This window comes from Talpa europaea, assembly GCF_964194135.1.
Source record: "Talpa europaea genome assembly, chromosome: 5".
NCBI lineage: Eukaryota > Metazoa > Chordata > Mammalia > Eulipotyphla > Talpidae > Talpa > Talpa europaea.
Genome location: NC_140071.1, coordinates 34246685 through 34266452, shown reverse-complemented (window position 1 = coordinate 34266452; position 19768 = coordinate 34246685). Strand labels below are relative to the sequence as shown.

The window sequence follows — 19768 nt, the reverse complement described above, 5'->3', positions numbered from 1 at the left end:
TAGTCTGCATCCACAGAGTTTTAAATCTCAATAACTGTGTTATTTTTGAAACTCAAAATGCTAAGCAATATTAGTGAGCATGACAGAAGAACCACATGATAGATGTCATTCTATAATTTACAACTCTCTTTGACATCTTTTTTTCTTCTTTAAAGCAGACTTCATCTAAAGCCATAGGTGAAAAGTTAAAGGAGATGGAGAACAAAATTTCCCCCTTTTTACTCAATGGTAACTGATGCTTTCAAAAGAGTCAAAGTATATTTGACTTTAAAATATATCCTTTTTTATTATCTAGTTTGCTACTAGAAGGAAGGAAGGGAGGAAGAGAAGAGAGAAGGAAGGAAGGAAGGAAGGAAGGAAGGAGGGAAGGGAAGGAAGGACAGACTTGAAGTGTTTAGCATAATACAATAATCTAGTTCTTTCACTTAAACATTCATTTGGTGGACAAACCTTCCCTATCCCACCAATTAAGAGGTATCCTCTCTCCAACTCTTCTCACCATTCTCTCAGCTCATCCACTCAATTTTGACTTCATCCCCTTCTTTGCACCCTACATGGACTATATTATATCTGTTCTATGTCCTTCCTGTATTATTCTATTTCTGTATAAATCATTCTGGGATGTTGAGCTGTGAGCTGTCTGCTTCAGCTACTATATACTCTTCTTATGTTGATGCAGCCCCAGTGGGGCCTGATGATCTGTTCTTTCATCTCACATTAACTGATTATCACTTTCTCCCAAGTACTCTTTCAATCTCCTTCCTTCACAGTTTTCCAACTTCCAACTCAAAACAGGTGACTTTTCTCCCACTTTCCAGAGAGAACTGAAACCATGTGCTTCTTCAAACCTAACCTTCGAGTCCAAATCTCCCACAGAGCTTCACCCCTTATCCTGTGCTCTCCTTTCCACCAATCCCACACTCTCCTAAGACCTTGATCCTCCACTGCCTTCCAGAAGAAGGCAATTCTACCTACTCCACTGGTTCCTTCTAACAGAGTGTGAGTTCTTCATTACTAAAATAGATGTCAAGTTTTTGCCAACTCTGTAAGGTCCTGTCCACTCTCCTCTCCCTTTCAGAATCAAACCATTCTGAGGGTAATTCATGCTGCTACCTCTGGTTTGCCCTTGGTTTTCTGTTTTTACCACTCTAGGGAGACTCAGTACCAAAGTCATGACTTATCTAATCACTAATATTCATGACTTTTTGCTTTGTTTTCATCTTTCATGAGCATTTGCCATATTTAATTCTAGTGATATATTTCTCAAAACTCATATTTTCCATGACAGGGATCCTTCTGATTCCCCTCCTACTACTTGATGAGTTCTTCTCAGCCATATGCTCTGTTTTTCATCCTCCCTTGCCCCTTAAATAGAGGCATTCTCCACAGAACTGTCCTTGGCCCTCTTCCCTTCACTCTTAGCAGTCTGTTTCAGCAATTACTTTTATCTCTAAAGAATACTGCTCAAATTGAAGTCTCCGGCCACAATTTCTTTGGATTCCAGATTTCTATTTCTATTATCTTCTAAAATACGTAATTTTATGGCCTGATGACATTTCAAACTCAACATATTAGAAACAGAAGTAATTTTCTTCTCCTCTAGAATCTATCTCTACTCAGACCTTCTTTTCTACTTAATAATATGACAATTTTCTTGGCCACTCATAACTGATAATGTTGCTGCTAACAATAATAATACTAATGATATATTATGATTATGAGAATATTATTATATCTTAGACATTATCCTAAACTTTATACATATTTATTAATTTAATCCTCTAACAACCCTATGAGGTAGGAATTATTAATCCTATTTTCAGATGGGATAATTGACAGATAGAGGTTGAAATACCTACCCAATATCACGTAGCACCCTGTTTTCAGCATATTAGTTTTAATCACTATACTAACTTACCTCAAGAAATCTGCAGTGATCATTGGAAGTGTTTTTTTTTTTTAAAGATTTATTTATTTATGCATACAAGAACTGGGGTACAGGCCAGAGGTATGGGTGGTGGGAGGATTCACCAGAGGCAGAATGTAGAACAAAATAGGCAGCTCGATTGAAATACACTGCTGAGGGGAGCAACAGATGAGACAGGAGAGGTCTGCTGCACCATGTGGATAGCTCCCTGGCTGAGGACTGAACTCCTGCTGCAGTGGCTGCGGATCCCTTGCACCACCAGGGAGACCCCGGAAGTGCATTTAAGACATACTATAGTTGAGAATGGCTGAAAGATCATCCCTCATTTGAGGGATGGTGGACATGGAATCTAGTGGTGCTTATGGGAATATAAAGGAAACTTACTGATGGGGACACATTGTAGCTTTGTAACAAAAGGAAATGCACTCAACTCTATCCTTTATAGTGCTGTGGATAGTAGAAGGTATCAGAGATCAGTGAAGGGAGATAGGAATGAATTATATATACAAGGAGAAGAAAGTTCCTTTTCCTATCATATCGGCAAAGTATGCATTAGCATACTATGCAATTCTAGTTCCTTATGGGGAGGTGTACATGTTAGACAGGAGATTAAGAAGATATTGGCTAAATGAAGATGATTTGATGGTCACATTTCTTTGACTAAATACTATCCAGCATACAACACAGCTTGTTTGAGTGGTTATGGGACTCTGATATCTGAAATTCTATTTTCCATTCATACTTACCATTCTATTTATTGAACATTTAACCAAATGCTTACTACTAATATACCACTGTGCATATTATGTATTATGTAATACTCAGTTTTCAACACTAGAATGTATAATGCTTCTGTGGAGGCAAAACAATTAAAATTAAATAAGAGCATGAGTTAAAAATAATATGTAAATGTCATAAGGCAACAAGGCCTAAATATTGGGTTTTGGAGTCTAGATAGAACTGGGATCAAATTTCAGCCTTTCTTTTGTCTCCTTGGATAGGGTGTTAGTCTAGCAGTGTCTCATTTTTCTCATCTGTAAAGTTTGGATGATAGGACCTATTTAATATAGCTGTCATGGAGAAGAGATGAGATAATACACATGAAATATTCAACAAGTGCCTAGAACATAATTCCAAAAAGAAATGGAAGGGGAAAAAAAGATATCAACTGAGGAGAACAAATGCATTATTATATCTGAAGAGAAGCTCTCTCTGTTTTTAAAAGTTTAATGTTGGGAGTGGGTATAGATTCCAAGCAGGGCCTAAAGAATGGGCAGAGCCTAGATAAGCAAAGAGGTTATTTCACGTCAATAGCAAGACAGAGCATCTAAATCAGAGAACCTAAACAAAAGGTATAAACTAAGAAATATTACAATAAAATCTATAGAATATTGATTATGTATAAGAGAGAGAAACACCGAAGATGATTTGTGTTACAGTCTCCATGAGCAAAATAATTGTGTTACTGGGAAAAGTTCATTAGTCGTGAAAGGAAGCCCTTTTTAGAGGAAGGATGTAAGTTTAGATTGAAATGTACTGACTTGGGGTTTAAGATGGGACAAATTTTCAATGTTCAAAAAGGTAAGCATTATCAGATTTTTAGCAACTTGAGGAGTTGAGTCACTTTTCTCTTTGTATCCCTTACCACACCTAGCATAATGATTTGAATATAGCAAACAATCAATAATTGTTGCAGAGAGGAATGAACAGATGAGTGAAAGTAAAGATTTTGCCATTATTTTCACTGAAGTGATAGTTCAAACTGGGAGAACAGATCAGTTTTCTAAAGCAGAACAAAACTGGGAAGTAGCCAAACACAAGAGACAAAAAATGAAAATGGAGGTTTTATAGTAAAAAATCATGAGTACACAAGGAAATAGAATGGGATATTAAAGGGTGGTCAAGAGGGCATTAGGATAAATGCATTGAAGTGGTAGAATTCCAAGTGAGGTTATTGAAGTCTTTGGGGGACAAGTTTAGTAAAACATTATCGATGGAATAGACCAAGGAAAGAATTAAGATTGAACAAAAGCTGGGAGGAAATGGAGGCAGCAGATGTAGAGCAAGTCTGAGATTGATGGTGAACGAAGGAAAAGAAAATGCCCTACACTCTTTCTTAAAATGTGTCAGTATATTATGCACAGAATAAATATTTGTTATAGGTACTCAAATATTTATTAGGTGCACGCATGAACAAATATGCAACAGGAATGAATAACCTGAATGAATCATTCACGTTGATTTTTTTCCTAACTAGGAAATTTCTACCTTCATTTACAAGTATGTAAACAGAATGCAAAAGTATTTGTAGATGATAAAGTTGGTCAACCCTCGTAATATAAAATGATAAAGTTGGTCAACCCTCGTAATATAAAATCTGGTCACTTTCGAACATATTACTCATTTGCCTGTTGTTTGGGAAAAGACCCACACAGGAGGCTATATCACGATGATTTAGACTGCAGAAAGAGTAATATTTGCGAATAAATATAGGAATTTTAATTTTCATATCAGCTGTTTAAGTACAAACTATAACCCTTCCAGTGACTCCCATCTGGATAACTTCCTTTTATAAAGCTAATTGCTTTGAATGTTTGGAAAATGTACAATTTTATCATCATGGAGAAAGTCTGCACAATATCCTTACAACATAAAAAGTAAACATGACTTATGGAAACAGAAAAAAAACACCTGAAATCAATAAGCATTTATTAACTTTTCCTCATATAAATTAGAAACATGTATCAAGAAAATATTGTAGCTACGGTTTGCCTTTTTTAATGCTATGAAATTCATGCTGAGTGGAGAAAACTCTTGCTTGATACACTCAACTTAAAGTACATTTTCAAGGTGAATTACTAAATCCTCAAAACCTGACCTTCTGATGAAGGCACTGATGCAAGCACAGAGTTGAAGAAAACCACAAAGATATAAAAATGCATAGATATATGATCAACTAGGGACAAATTTTGATGGAATTATCACTAGATTTCTACAGACAAGGCATATCTATCAAACATGCCTACCATAAGCTTTGATTCCATTAATTCCCTGAGAAAAGAATCAGGTAAAGTTCTGGAGACCAGGTGTGTAAACACTAAGAGATTCTGATATTACAATATCTTTCACGTAGTCACTAGAACACAACCCAACCAGATGCAGAAGCAAGCTTCCACTGGGAATGCTACCTACCCTTTTACTACTGGTATCATTATTTAAATGCTTAATGTAGGAGAAACTGAAGGCCAAAAAAGTACATGCCTGCACTTAATTTCAAGTGACAGCTAATATAGTGCATTAAAGGTGTAATACTATACACATGGTAGTTATATATAAATAGTAACATTAAAAGGGGTTACAACATCCCTAAGACACCCTAAGTCTAAACCACTTAAAAAGCACATTTGCAGTACAACTTATCTTAAATTATTTTAATTGGTTTCAAGAAGACTTTAGATTAGTGATGGGCTTTGACTTTTTCTGATTATAAAAGAGAAACACAGATGAATGCTTTTTAGGCAGTCTAATATCATTCCCAGGTAGACTACCACATAACCCGTGTTACTTAAATGCCATTAACTATCAACGGATGTTATTTTCACCTAAGTGTTTTATGTAAATTTTGTTTTCCTTAGGTTGTTAGTTCTCTTAATAAATACAGCTCTTGCAGAACGTCTTTTTTTTTGTTCTTTCTTTGCATTCATTATCCAAGAACTTTTTCAAAGAAAGAGGGGAAGAAAAGACAGAGCAACAGAGCTCAAATATTTAGCAATCATTTTACCATTGAGGGTTTTTAAAAATAGTATGAAAAAAATAATCCAGTTACATTCTTTTGCTCTATTACTTACAAATAACTTATCTGGGAAAAAAAATCAAGCAAATCTGTCAATTGTGGAAGTTTATTTTTCCATGTGTTATCAGGAGACAAGCTAGCCTGTACTATTAGATTTCCAACTGACAAAATTGTGCATGAATTCTGATCTGATTTGGTATTACATGGTGCAAAAGGTGACACATTTTCTCTAATACACCCCATTAGAAAGGAAAGAAATTGCCAAAGTATGAAATCTGAGGACCTTGATTTAGAAACTATGTGACTTTGAGGTCAGCTTAATGGAAAAAAAGAACTTGTTCAACTACCCCAGGCACTGAAGGTTGTGACAAGCAAACCTAATACCCAGGATGGTAACTGTTGGATAATCAATAAAATCTTACATTATCAGGCTCTAACAGCTGTATATTCGTTTATCATATTGCCTTGTGTGTCTTTAAAATATTCAAGTGTGGAATCACAGAGAATACAGATGCTGTTCCCATTTCCAAATCACTGCTGATCAGAATACTTGGCTAAGACACCAGGACCAAGAAACAGTATTTATGTGCATAATGTGCCAAATATTGATTTTAACGTCCACATTATGCCACCTTGCTACAGCAAAGAGAAACATTAACCCTAAAGATTCTGGACAAGAGTCTTGACTGAGATACTTACAGATCCCATAACAAAAATTTTAAAGCTATTAGTGATCTTTTTAAATCCTATGAGAAATGTCCTTTAACAAATTAGTAAAATACCAGATAAGAACTTTTCGCAATTTCTAATTACATTGTCTTAAAAGTAGAAAATCTTGTTTAAGGAAGGAAATGTTCTGTAGTCTCATTTGCTCCCTGGACTTTAGTTTTGGCAGACAGCTTGGGTAAGGAAAGCCTGACTTCCAGAACACAGGACATTGGTATATTGTCCTCCATCAGTGGGGAATAATGGATGTTCTACAGAATTTAAATAGGAATTTTTAAAGGATTGTCCACAGCTCCTTCCTATCCCCCAGTGAACTTTAAGGGAGAGCTTAACTAGACGGTAAAATTTTGGACTGAATCCTAACCTGCGTGCAAAGCAAAAGAAGAAAGTTTTCAGTAGTCCTTTTGTCAGTGAACTAGAGAATGACAATTCAGTCAATCCTTTAGTGTGTCTCATTTTGTAAATGAAAAAAAAATAAATAAAAATATACAGTATGGTAAAATTTGGATATATCTGGCAATCAGAAGTTGCTGTTCATTTAGTTTTTGAGGTAACCTAATCTAACACTACACATTGATAAACCTTAAAAAGAGAGTCTCTTGGTAAGCTCCAGATTCCTTAATTCTATAGGGCATCTAGTAGAAGATGTTGGTCTTTTTTTTTAAGATCTATTTATTTATGCATGCAAGAACTGGGGTACAGGCCATAGGTGTGGGGGTGAGTGGGTTCACCAGACACAGAGTGGGGAACAGAACAGGCAGATTGACTGAAATGCACTGCTTAGAGGAGCTGTGGGCGACTCAGGAGAGGTCTGCTGCTCAATGTGGGTCACCTCCCTGGCTGAGTATCGAATTTGTGCTGCAGTGGCTGCAGATAGCTTCATAGTGCTGTGTCTTACTTAACCCCTTGCGCCACCAGGGAGGCACAATTTTGGTCTTTGGAAATTGTAACTGATCTTATTTTTCAGGGATTGCTTAGCTAATTAAAATATGGCAGAAGTGACAATCTGGGACTTCCCACTTGGGATGTCCATCTTATGCAAGCCTTTAGATAATGGCAGCCCCAGGTATCTTCTAGATGCTGTTAAGACCTAGGGCCAGGAAAAAGAGGGCTTGGTAGGCATTTAGGAAACTTATTTTGTCTTTACTGAACAGAACAGGTAATAACCATGCAAAATTGCATTCCAAATGGCTTAGTCATCTTTGGGTGAATCAGTAGGCTTTGCTACATTTCCTGTAATGAAAATAAATTAGAGGGTTTGTCTTCTGATCTCAGTTTTTTACATCATTAGACAAGTTACCTAGTTCCTAGTCCTAGTTTTTCTATGCTCAACTACTTCTCTATTTCAGTCACTTTATCTGATTTTTAATCTAGTTAGTTATCCACTAGCCAAATTAATCTTCCTGATATTGAAGCATGGGAATAATACTTGATAGACAATCATTGCAATCAATCAATAAGGTAAGGAAGAGTAAGTACTTTGAAACATGTGAAATTTGAATGTGAACAAATACAAGGTTGTCTGAGCTAGATATCTCACAGCTAACCACAATCCTGAATTTTCCCTTATTCTATTCAACATAAATTTTTTCAATAATCTTATTACATTTACTATGAAACATGTCCTTCAAATCTGCTTCTTTGTTTAAGTGTAAGACACTATTATTTTTTGTAGGTATAGGTACTATTATGGCAACTCCTATCTATCATCTTTCCTTATTTAATTTGTCATGTCCTTCCTACTCCATTCTATGTCCCATTGCTAAAGTTCTTTTTTAAAAAAAATATGATCTGGGCCTCCCCTGGTGGCGCAGGTGGTTGAGTGCCGTGCTGTGAAGCTGTCCACAGCCCATGCAGCACCAGTTCGATCCTGCTGGCCGGCGAGGGTCCCACATGGCATGGCAGACCTCTCCTGTTGCACCCGCAGCAGTGTATTTCGTCAGTCTGCTTGTTCTGTTCCCCACTCTGTCTCTGGTGAATCCTCTCACCCTCCCGTGAATCTGTCCTGTACCCCAGTTTTTGTATAAATAAATCTTTAAAAAAATAAAATAAAAATAAAAAAATATGATCTCACAGTTTTATTTTTATTATTTATTAATTTGATTATTATGGTCACATAAGAGAAAGATATTGGATGACATCTTTTATTTATAGTTATTTGAAAATATTATCCTATTCCCAGTTGTTTATATAAATCAAATTCTATTCATGTAAATGAAATATATACTGTATCAATGTCATCAAAAAACTGAGATATAGTTAAAATATGACATTGTATTAGTTTTAGGCGTAAAATATGATGTCTTGATATGTGTATACATTGGAAAGTGGTCACCATAATAAGTCTAATTAACATCCATCAACACGGACAGTGTTGATGAGTTACATTCCAATATACAAAATGATATTGCCAACTTCACCAGGACAATTCTCTACTTTAGAACTGCTTTTGCTTTTTTTATTGCTTGGATAAAGTAACTCAAATTCCTTAGATGACAGCCAAAGCCTTCCCAATTTTAAACTTTCTTTTCCATGTTGTTTGCCTGCAATTCTACCCTTGCACTTTATGCTCCTACTACACCGCATACTCCTTGATTTTATATCCCACATCCCTCTTGCATTCTCTTTTATCCTTCAAGACCCAAACTCATTGCTACATTGAGACTTTGATTAGAGATTCATGTTTAAAAAAAGAAATTCGTGTTTATGGAAATTATAGTATTAAGAACAATGCACACAGAGTGGTATGGATGAGGTGTTATATCTATCAGCCTAGACAAGATTCTGTTGTAAAACAAAGTTCTCAATATCATAGAGACCTATTAAAAAATGAGTTTTTTTTTTTTCTCAAACTAAGTCTATATGTGTTGATGTCATGGCATCTTTATACAGAACTCAGGTCTAAGGAGGACCTCCTAAAAGGACAATCCTATCTATCATCATGTGTGGCAGAAGGAAAAGAGAGATGGTAAAAACAAAGATGAGTCTTGAAGTTTTTTTGGGAAGTGGTATGGTCAGCCAAAGTGAGTTACATGGCCAAGGCTGAGATCAGAAGACACGGGAGTATATTTTGAACAGAAGGCAATCTACCATAGATGTTATCGAAGATAAACAGATGATGTTAACCACTACCATCTTAAGACATGTAGAATAGTTTCCTGCTCATAGGCATCTAAGAAAACACAACCCCACTAACATGATTATAGCTAGATGTCTCTATTTGCTTTGATAGTAGCAAATGGAGAATTCCATGGAAAAATTCAATGAAAAAAATAGTACCATGAAGTTTCCATATCTATTAATTTGATATTAACTATGGATTGCGTTAGAACACAAAAAAGTACAGTATTTCTTGTGTGGTGATTCTGGCCAATGGAAATATGGAATCAATAAAATTAGAGGAGTACCTCAGGTTGGAAGTACCTACTCTGAAAATCTACCAGACACAGTAGATATTTTTCTTTATTATAATTGCCCTAAGAAAAAAAAACACTTGTATTAAAATATTGTTTGAGTTCATTGTGTCACCAAGAAAAATAACCCATATACTACTGGAAATAGTTTGATGAAGCTACACATTTTTTGAAGTTGGTGCTCATTAAATTATGTCAATGCTACAACATTTATGCGATTTCTTTAATATTTCTCTTTTGTCCAAACTTAATGGAAAGAGATACCTCTATTTGCAAGCCAACATCCATTGGCAATTACTTAAAAACAAGGAAGAATTCCTACTTGTGAAGTCCTTTTAGAATCTGCAGAGTCAATGTCTTTTTAACATGGCAAAGAATTTCTTTGCCAAATAAACTTTCAGGCAGAATAAAAATCTTGGCACTCTAGGTTTAGATGGAGCATCTGTGATGCTTGGCAACACATCTGGTTCTGCTGCTTTGGTGAAGAAACATGTCCTCATCTCAACATGCAGTGGTGTCAGCCAGTGTCAATGACTCTGCCAGCTATCCTGAAAAAATCATGTCTATTTCTACAAATGTTGTCAACCCTCCTGAGAGCCAGGGCTGACACGCTGTTATTTCAAGAGACTTTGTCAAGAAATGGGAGTAGAAGAGGAAGTTCACCGATGCAATATAGAAGTTAACTAGCTTTCCAGAGGACCTGTCTTGAAACATTTGGTTGACCTTCAAATGAAAGTTCTAGGTTTTTGTTTTTGTTTTTTTTTGAGGCAAAGAAAATCAATTATTAGAATAATCCAACAGGAAACAGGCCATTCACAGTTTGCTTTACTTGATAAATACCCTTGCCAAATTATCTAGGTAAATGTTTCCATTTAAAGTCTTTTAGCTCAGCTGCCACCCTGGAAGAATATGTTGAAGGTAGACATCTATCTAAACATGCCAAGGCCACTGCTTCTGCAAAAACTGGAACAAAGAGTAACAAAGCTTACTGATTAGTTTACAGGTAGAAACGCATAGACTGCTGGAATCATTTGAAACTCTGAAAGCCAATTCTGCCTCCAATGACCTTAACATGAATACTTGAACCTTTCATTTTCAAATTGTGAAGCATTAATGTTGCAGACTGTTCAAAAGACCCTCTCACCAAACAAAATGACTCCAGCAAGGATTTTGGAGAAGTCCAGGAATTCCACTTGCCTAACCTTCATCTAATAAAATCATAGTGGTTCCCATTTTGTTTGTTACTGTTTTATCAAGTCAGTGTTTTAAGTATTTATTGCCATGAAACTGAAATCATAGTCAAACAATTGTCAAAAATAACACGCCTATTGCTTTGTCAAAAACTGCTTCATAATTTCAATCTTAAAGATGAACCTCAGCTTTTTTGTAGAAGTTTAAGACTGAGTTGAATTAAACTGTATTTTTATTTGAAAAACTTGTACTTATCTCAGTTGTTTGAGAAAATAGGCATAAATGTCAAGAGAAACATGGTGAAAGCAATAGAGATATAACTTTGTAAAAATACTTATAGTTTCTGTAAAATAATTCAATTTCTATTGTAAAAATTACATGAAAAAAATTTTTGCATATGTGTTTATATGAATTCTTCTGGGGAGAAATTCAACAGCTTTCTTCAAATTCTCAAAGGTTCTGTGACCTAAGGGAGGCTAATATCCTCTCTGACCTTGCATTTTGTAGAGTGAAAACATCTTAGGGAATGAAATGATGGTGGTGAGGAAGTGAAATTCTTCTGTTGAAATGAAGTTAACCATCCGTTGTTGGTGCTACATTCACCAATGAATATTGCAGACTCCTCAACAGGAAAGTAACCAGCTATATTAATGACTGGCACTAGCCACTCCAATTTAGCTATAAAAACTAAGGTAATTTGGATGAAAATATTTGTTTTGTTGATAGTGCTTTTAATTCCCATACAGAATAAAGAACTATATAGCTATATTTACAGGCCTAAGTTAATAAGGAAAAATTAGCTTAGTGCTTTAAAATACAGTATATCCTTCTTTCTCATCATGATGTTGCTTCTACATTAGGTCCGTGAGGACAGCAGGATGTGGATTGCCTGCATCTAGAAATTTCTATATAGGAGTTTATGGTTATTAGCAGTGGATTTTGATACACTGGGTACAAATTTGTTATTCCTTTCCATAGAGTGGTAACATGAAAAACAGTAATTTAAGGTGAGAGCTGTCTTGGTCCTGAATCTTGTCTGCTTACTGTCAGAGCACAGATTTTAATACTTTCTTAATCTACTTTTTCAACCTTCTGTCGATCTTAAAGATGGTTAAAATCTTTTTATAAAATCAGTTTTAAATTATTGCCTAGCCCTGCTAAGGTAATTGTGTTCATCTGTATTATTTTTGCAATATATGTCAATGATAGTAAAAAAATAATAAAATACAGTTTATATATTTGCAGAAGTATAGAAAATGTAGTCAGGAGGCATCTGAATTAGTTCCTCTTGCTTCTATAATGAATTGCCAAAAGTGCTTTGACTTAAATCTATCTCACATTTCTATAGTTCAGAAGTTGGAAATGGGTTTCATGCTGAGCTAAAACCAAGCTGTAGCTAGGGCTGCATTTCCTTCTGCAGGCTCTGTAGGGGAATCCATTTCCTTGGCTTTTCTAGCATCCCGAGATTTCTCACATTTCTGGGCTTGTGGTTCCTTCCTCTATCCTCATAGCTAGTAATAGTGACTTCCCACCTCCCTGCCCCAACCAGAGTCAGCTTGCGTTTTATTAATGTCAGTTCTCCAGCCTTCACCATGCACTCCCATAGTAGGTATACTTGCTCCTCCACTACCATGTCTTGGTCTCAGGTTCTCCTCATGTTTGTTGAGTATGCATGATACATGCCTCCTTGGGGATCCTGGGACATTCACTTCTTGCTTTAATGTAACTTCTTAATGGTCTCTTTCTGGGTCTAGTTAATGATGGTGAGAACAAGGACCACAGATTTGCTGACAGGTATATACCTCCCCAGGCACCTTAGACCGGTCAGTGGACCAGGACCCAAGGACCAGGCTGGTGTGGTAGGTCCTCACTCAATGACCAGATCTGTATGGCCTCTGGCCTGAAGTCTTGCAGGGTGGTATTTCCAAGTCCATCCTGGGAGAGTGACTGCACAGGTGTGGGATGAGGGCAGCTACCAGGTGAAGAGGGCTTTTGGTCACTATCTTGAGTATCCTCCAGTTCTAATGTTGCTGTGATGCTAGATGGAGTTTCTACTGATTCCAGTCAGCGGGCTCAGTTGCTCTAAGGAGCAAGAAGAGGGGTAAATCTATGCCCTTGGCCTTTTGCCAATTTTATTCTTTCTTCTTCTCCATGGGAGATAAGAAGGGGAAAGAGTCCATTGGGCTCTGCCTGATGAACCACCTCTCAACTCAGAGAAGAATTAGATAATGAGCAAGTGGACTACATTGTATTATGATTGTATATTATACCTCTGATATGAGATGTTTCTTATAATCTTTGAAAGGACATGTCTAGGCAGACACTCTTTCCTAATTTGTTTTTTGTAGGATAGCGGTGTCACAACCTAGCGATAGGTACAAACGAGGAACACAAAGACTGTTCCATTTTTGTTCTAGAGCATGGATGGTACTAGATGACTGCTGAGATTCCCATCTCCTAGTGTATATCCTATATAATCCCCTCCCTCTGTGTGTGAAGGGGATTTAGGAATATGATGAGATAGTTACCCACATGATTAGGTAATATTGGAGGGGAGGGGTTCTGACCTAATCAGATGATTTCTTAAAAGGGACTGGGATCTTCCAGAAGAGAGATTTGACTTGATGTTTTTGTTTCTTTTGTTTTAAGATTTATTTATTTATTTATACAAGCACTGGGTACAGTCAGAAGCGAGGGAGGGTGAGAGAATTCACCAGAGCCAGAACGGGGAGCAGAGCAGGCAGAAGGACCGAAGTACACTGCTGAGGGGAGCAGTGGGCGGCAGGAGAGGTCTGCGCGCCATGTGGGACCCTCCTCCGGTGGCCGGGGAGCAGCCGGGGATCGAACCGGTGCTGCAGAGGCTGCGGGCAGCTTCACAACCCAGCGCTCAACCGCTGCGCCACCGAGGAGGCCCTGACTTGATGTTTTTGAAAGAGATTCAACAGAAGAAAATTCTCCATTGAGGGGGTGTAGGGTAAGGTAAAAAGTATCAGGCTTTTCTGCCCTCCCGCTATTAGGATAGATGAGAACCCTGTGGTTCCGAAATGCATGCCTGATGGCGGGCACCTGGAATAGGGTGTGGGCATATGTAGATGAGATTCACCTGGGCTAAGTGGGCTTTTAAGGGCAGTGTCACAGGGATGCCAGAAGAAGCTGAGAGAAGCAGGAGAATGGAGAAGCAGAACCGAGAGAGAGTAGAAGCAGAGAGAACACGAGAGAAGGCCAGAGAGCCCAGATAATGTGAAGGCTTGCTGGGGGCTGGGAAACCTGCCAGCCTCCCAGCCCCCCAGCACCCTTGCCTGCTGTGTACCCAGTAAATCCCAGTAAAAGCCTGCAAAAGCCACTGAGGACTCCAGGACTCATTCCTCCTTTACCCCTTCTGCATGGGATCATAGAAAACCTGCTCCATGCCCCATTCCTGCCACTACAGGGGGGGGTCATGAAAAGTGCCCACTGGGAGCAGAAAGCCAAAAACAGCTGTGCCTGGGATTTTGTCCTGTTGAACTGAGAACAAGTAAATATGTGTTATTTTAAGTCTCTAAATTTGTGGCAAATTGCTGTGCAGCAATAGAAAACCAATCAACTAATACAATGAATTAATGAATTAATTAGACATGAGTTAGGATTATGTAAAAGAATTTTTTTTCCTGTCTCCTGTCTGTCTCTGCCTTTTCCCAAAACCTTGATCTGTTTCCTCACCATGCAGTTTTTTTTCATTGAATATAACTGGAAAATGACATTTTGTCAGATTAAAATCTTCTATATCACATATCAGTGTTATCTCCTTTTCCCCCCTCACAGTTGATTTGAGATGCGGAGATGAATTCATCTTGGGTATATTATATACATGTTTAGGGCTAGCGAATCAAACTAGAAAACACAGATTTCAAGAATTAAAGCAAACAAGCTGTGCATTTTGAAGTAACTCAGATATGTTTCATTTATTGCATCTAGTTATCTTGAAACACAGTAACCTTGACATAATGGTTGAAGAAATAGGAGAAGCAATGTAAGCATAAATGCCTGAACATTTTAATATCTTTTATCAATAAACATTACGACAATGCCATGCATTTGAATCCATGCTTTTCCTGAGGAAAACCTGCATTTTATCTTTGGCTTCCTGATACCGCAGCTGGATCTTATTACAAGGGTAGGCCACACCATGGGCAACAAGCCTAAACTTTTTAAGCCACAAAGCAAAAGCTGATCTTCATAAATTAGATGTCTAGATTATGCAGATTGACCACAGTCTTATTATATATAACATGGTGAAAAACACTATTATATGGCTTGTTGATAGCCCCACCTAGGTAATTTAGTTAAACCTTATTTACTAAGGTATTCTATTAGCTACAAAGGCAGGATTTGGTGTCAGATCAAAATTCAGATCAAACTGACTTTGAGGTAGATGACTGAGAGAATGCTCTACAACAGAGGAGACTGAAGACATCTTTTTAACATTTAGCAGTATGACATCTTTTTAACATTTAGTTCAGGAAAAATTTCAACCCCGGCACAGCTTAACATAGTGCTACTATATACTGCAGATAAATGAAAATATTAAAAAGTCAATGATTCACGACTACCACTTGCCATTTAAAACTCATATTCTCTGCCTTTGTGAAAACCATAGGAATGGATGAAGAGAGAAGTCATCTTATTTTAGATTTAAGCAAATGTGGACAATAGATTTTAGAATGGAGAGTAAGTCTGAAGATCACAAACCCTAGCCTGAATAATGATCAACTATTTTAATAAAAAAGGAAGAACTCATGGAAAAAAATACTCAAAAAGCCATCATCTGGACAAACTCTGAGAATCCAGGTAAGTCATAATTTAGCTTTTGCCAACTTTAATCCAAATCTTCCCAGGTGCTAAAATCCACACTAAAGAAAAGCCATTACTAAACCATCACGTTAAGGAATCGTCTGCTTCAACTTCGTCTACCTGTGTCTTTGTCATTCATATAATTATGCAGAGGGAAAATATTCAAAGCTCAAATGAAATAAACAACTTCAGTGGGTGCCCACGCGGACCTTGTCAAGTAGCCAATGATTTGCTCTTTCATTGTGAGTGACTAATATCAATGCTGGCTCTAAAGAAAGACACTTTTCATAATCGCCCAACAATCTGCTAAGTGAAAACATATGGGTAGGCTTAGGCAAAGCCTGCCAGGGGTCTTTGCTGAATGGAAAACAGGTGCTCTCATTGTGAGCCACGTAATACCCCATTTACCCCCAAGTCCAAAGGTTATAGGACTAATAGCTGCCTTGTGGTAATCAGGGAAAGCCAAGACACTAGCCCTGGTGAAACATCTGGGACATATTTTACATACTTGCAACATATGCTTCAGGTTCAATTAAAGTGAGGCTTTGGCACATTTATTAATCTTTTTTACTTTTATCCTATAAGAGGACCCACTGACCTGACCCCACTATTATACCATATGAGAAAACAGAGAAATAATGAGAGCTAGAGGTCAGTACCTGCTCGTATGGCAAAAACCACATTTGTTTTCTCATGAAATTCCATTACGCATGACTCTATACACAAACTTTAAATAGAGGAACCAATGAATTTTTTAAAGTAGGAAATTACCCTTCTCCCATTCGGGCACACTGATAGCCAAGACTTGTAACACTGCTGTGAGAGCCAGTCAAGAAATGGAAGCTGAAAAATGGAAGCTTGACGGGTCTTTCCTATCTGCATTCTTATAGTAAAACCTTATAATTCAAAAAGTCCACTCAACAGTTTTTCCTCTATTACGCAAGCCCTGAAGAGTGTATTGTAAATTACTGCATTTTCAATTTTCCTATTTGTTCAGATATGATTTTTATGTTGTCAGTTGCGTTATAAGTTAAAAAAAGAAAAATCTTTTAAAAAAAAATCATTCAAATAAAGTGTTGCAATATGAAAATAGGCTCACAATCCTTCCAAATGGAAGGTATACTGTCCGCATTCTGTGCAGAAGAATACAGTTGAACTCACACAGTAATTTAAGCACTTACTTTCAGTCAACTTTGGTAACTACATCTGAAAATGTGTTAAGACCAGTGTCCATTTCAGACAACCAAACACTAGGTTACAACAGATGCCACTCCAGAGTTTTGGTGTTATTCCACCCTGGTATGTCCGACCTGACATCTATGTTTTGGTGAGCTGGCTAAACAGGTGTGATGTTTGTTTCCCACTTCTAACATCCTCACTATTAAAAAAAAGTGGCCATAAAGGGGAAGTTAGTGGTATAGAATATCAACAAGCTGGCAAAAAACAAAGATATCAACAATAAAAAAAAAATAGAGGTTGACTTCAAGCAGGGGCATTGAAGTACTAGACTTCACTAAGGGCTTCCATTTATTAACATTTCTGGGGAAACGCCTGCTGCTGGAATGGATCTTTATGGTGGCTTTAATAATAAAGCAGCAACAAGCAAGGGAAAAATGGTCATAAATGGATGGCAGCTCAGTGTTTATCAGCAGAGAAATGATGATTCAGAGCTGGCATGTTGAGTTAAAATACAAGCTCTCTACAGCTCTACTACTGACCTTAACAATAAATCATATCATTTTTGCCAGAAGTGTATGCTTATGTTATTGAACATTAAAAAACAAGCACATATGTGTTTTTGCAGGGAGGAGATTTTGTTAGTGTATGTTTGATAATGTTGTTAATGACTAAGTGATGTATAGGAGAAAGAATTCATAACAAATGTTTATTCATTTAAAAATGTTTGCAACGGTACTAGAAGAGAGAAAATGTGTATATGTGACATGCATGTTTTCATTTTCTTTCTAGCATTGATTATTAGACAGGAAAAAAAATCATTTGAGAAGTTAACTAATCACTGTTGATTTTTTTTTTTTATTTTTGACATTTCCAATGCTTGCTTCCAGCACTCAGATTCTTACAGAGGGTTTTAACTGTACATTTCTAGTGGAATCAAAGGTCAAGGGCATAAATTAAGAATCATTGTTTTTCCCCTTCAAAAATTTTCACTGTTACTATAACAGAAGTCAGATAGATTCTGGTGAAGGTCATTTTCAAGTTTTATATGCCAAACAGTGTGTTACTAATGAATGCTGTTCTCTCGCCCTCCTTCCCCCTTCCAATTTCACCCCAGGACTTTTAAAAATCTTTGATCTAGAAATGTCCCCAAATGACAATAAACCAACATCGCTATCTGACTTGCCATAGAAAGCTATTCCTCCTATTCCAGACACTCACTGCTGCCTTGGTGCAAGGTCATCTAATTCTTTCCTCCAGTTGGCCCATCTCCCCAGGGGACAACCAATCCAAGCACTCTCAGAAACTAGCTGTTTTTTTACCGTGGTCACCATCCCCAAGTCAACTAACAATCGAAACATGAGCTTTCTGAATGTGCTTTCCTGACTGAGGTGCCAGGAGACCATTCCCAGGCTATGCAAGGGCAGGGACCACTGGGATTATTTAAATCTCCTCTGGAGCCCTCTGCACACATGTGTTCCTTTGCTGAGAAATTCTCCAAGACTTACAGATGACAATTTCCATGTTCAACATGCAGGCTGCTATTTTCTCACTTCTCTCTTCCCCCAAAGTGTAGCCCGATTTGTATTACTCAAGATAGGACAAATTTTTGCCCTTCAAAAACAGTTGTCACTGCTGTTATCTTCACGAGAGCTATCAAGTTCCAGACAAGCTGAATTATTTTTTTTTTTTTGGCTCCTGGCAGAAAAATATTTGACCAAGCTCTGGACAAAAGCGGAGAGGATTTATAGCCCTCTCTCCCTCTTTGCAACATGCAGTGGCATTGTTAGGATGATAAACAGCACTGTCCAATTTTCTGGACTCAAACACTTCAACTCCTTTTTTTAACTGTCTGTGAAAACAGTGTCATGTCTACATTTCCCCATCCCCAGGTACCCAAGTGCTGGGAAAGATAATTACCTTGTCATCTTTGTCATCTTCCTCCTCCTCGTCCTCCAGCATGTCCTCCACTACCTGCAGACAGAAACAGAAGTCATTTTCATGCTCTTAAAGGAGAGAATTTTGTTCTGTCATTTTAAACCTTTTGGAAATGAAAACTTTATTAACATTCGAAACAGATGCGCTGAGAGGGAATATTTGATCTAGAGATAGAGATTAGGAAAATGCTATACCTTTAATTGATTAAACAAGGGAACAGAATCCCAGTCAGGGGAACCCAATTTGTGTGAAATGTTCTGTGACAACTTAAGGAATGTGAAATATGTATAAGATAAACTAACATTCATTTGAGGCATTGTTGTAAATCAGAACATTTCTCTTTTACTATTCCAACGTTTGTATTAATCAGGCACTTTAAATTTGGAGCTAGGTAACAAAGCAGAAAACAGCTCTGCTATTTCTTCCCGCCACCCCCCCCCACCCAGCTCTACTATTTCTGAGTTACATTTAACCAAACTCTAAGATAAAAATCTATATATGTTCATTGATTCATGCTGGTGGTCTATGAATACAACTAACAATAGCTTTCCTGGCTCAAAATTTTACTTCTTTTGTATAATGTCAACTCCTGATGATCTCTGTATGGCCTATATGACTTTTATGACTTTTTATGATTTCCTGAAACTAATTTTAATACTCCTGAGGTTTCACATAAAGATTACATGAGAATGGTAAGAATGGACATTATTGAAAGAGAATAGCAATGGAATCATTAATTAAATGTGCATAATATGTATACATAAACCATGTGTG

The 19768-nt window shown here is 37.2% G+C and overlaps 1 protein-coding gene across 14 annotated transcripts in view; it reads right to left on the bottom strand.

The window, feature by feature from the left end:
- The window catches only part of MCTP1 (multiple C2 and transmembrane domain containing 1), a gene marked incomplete at both ends in the record, with an annotated part of 477275 nt that overhangs the window by 49947 nt on the left and 407560 nt on the right, over positions 1–19768 (bottom strand). For all 14 annotated transcript variants that reach the window (XM_084233956.1, XM_084233964.1, XM_084233965.1 and 11 more), the window contains one exon: positions 18977–19030. In XM_084233956.1, the coding sequence (XP_084090082.1) occupies positions 18977–19030 (54 nt within the window). The remainder of the gene's footprint in view (positions 1–18976; positions 19031–19768) is intronic.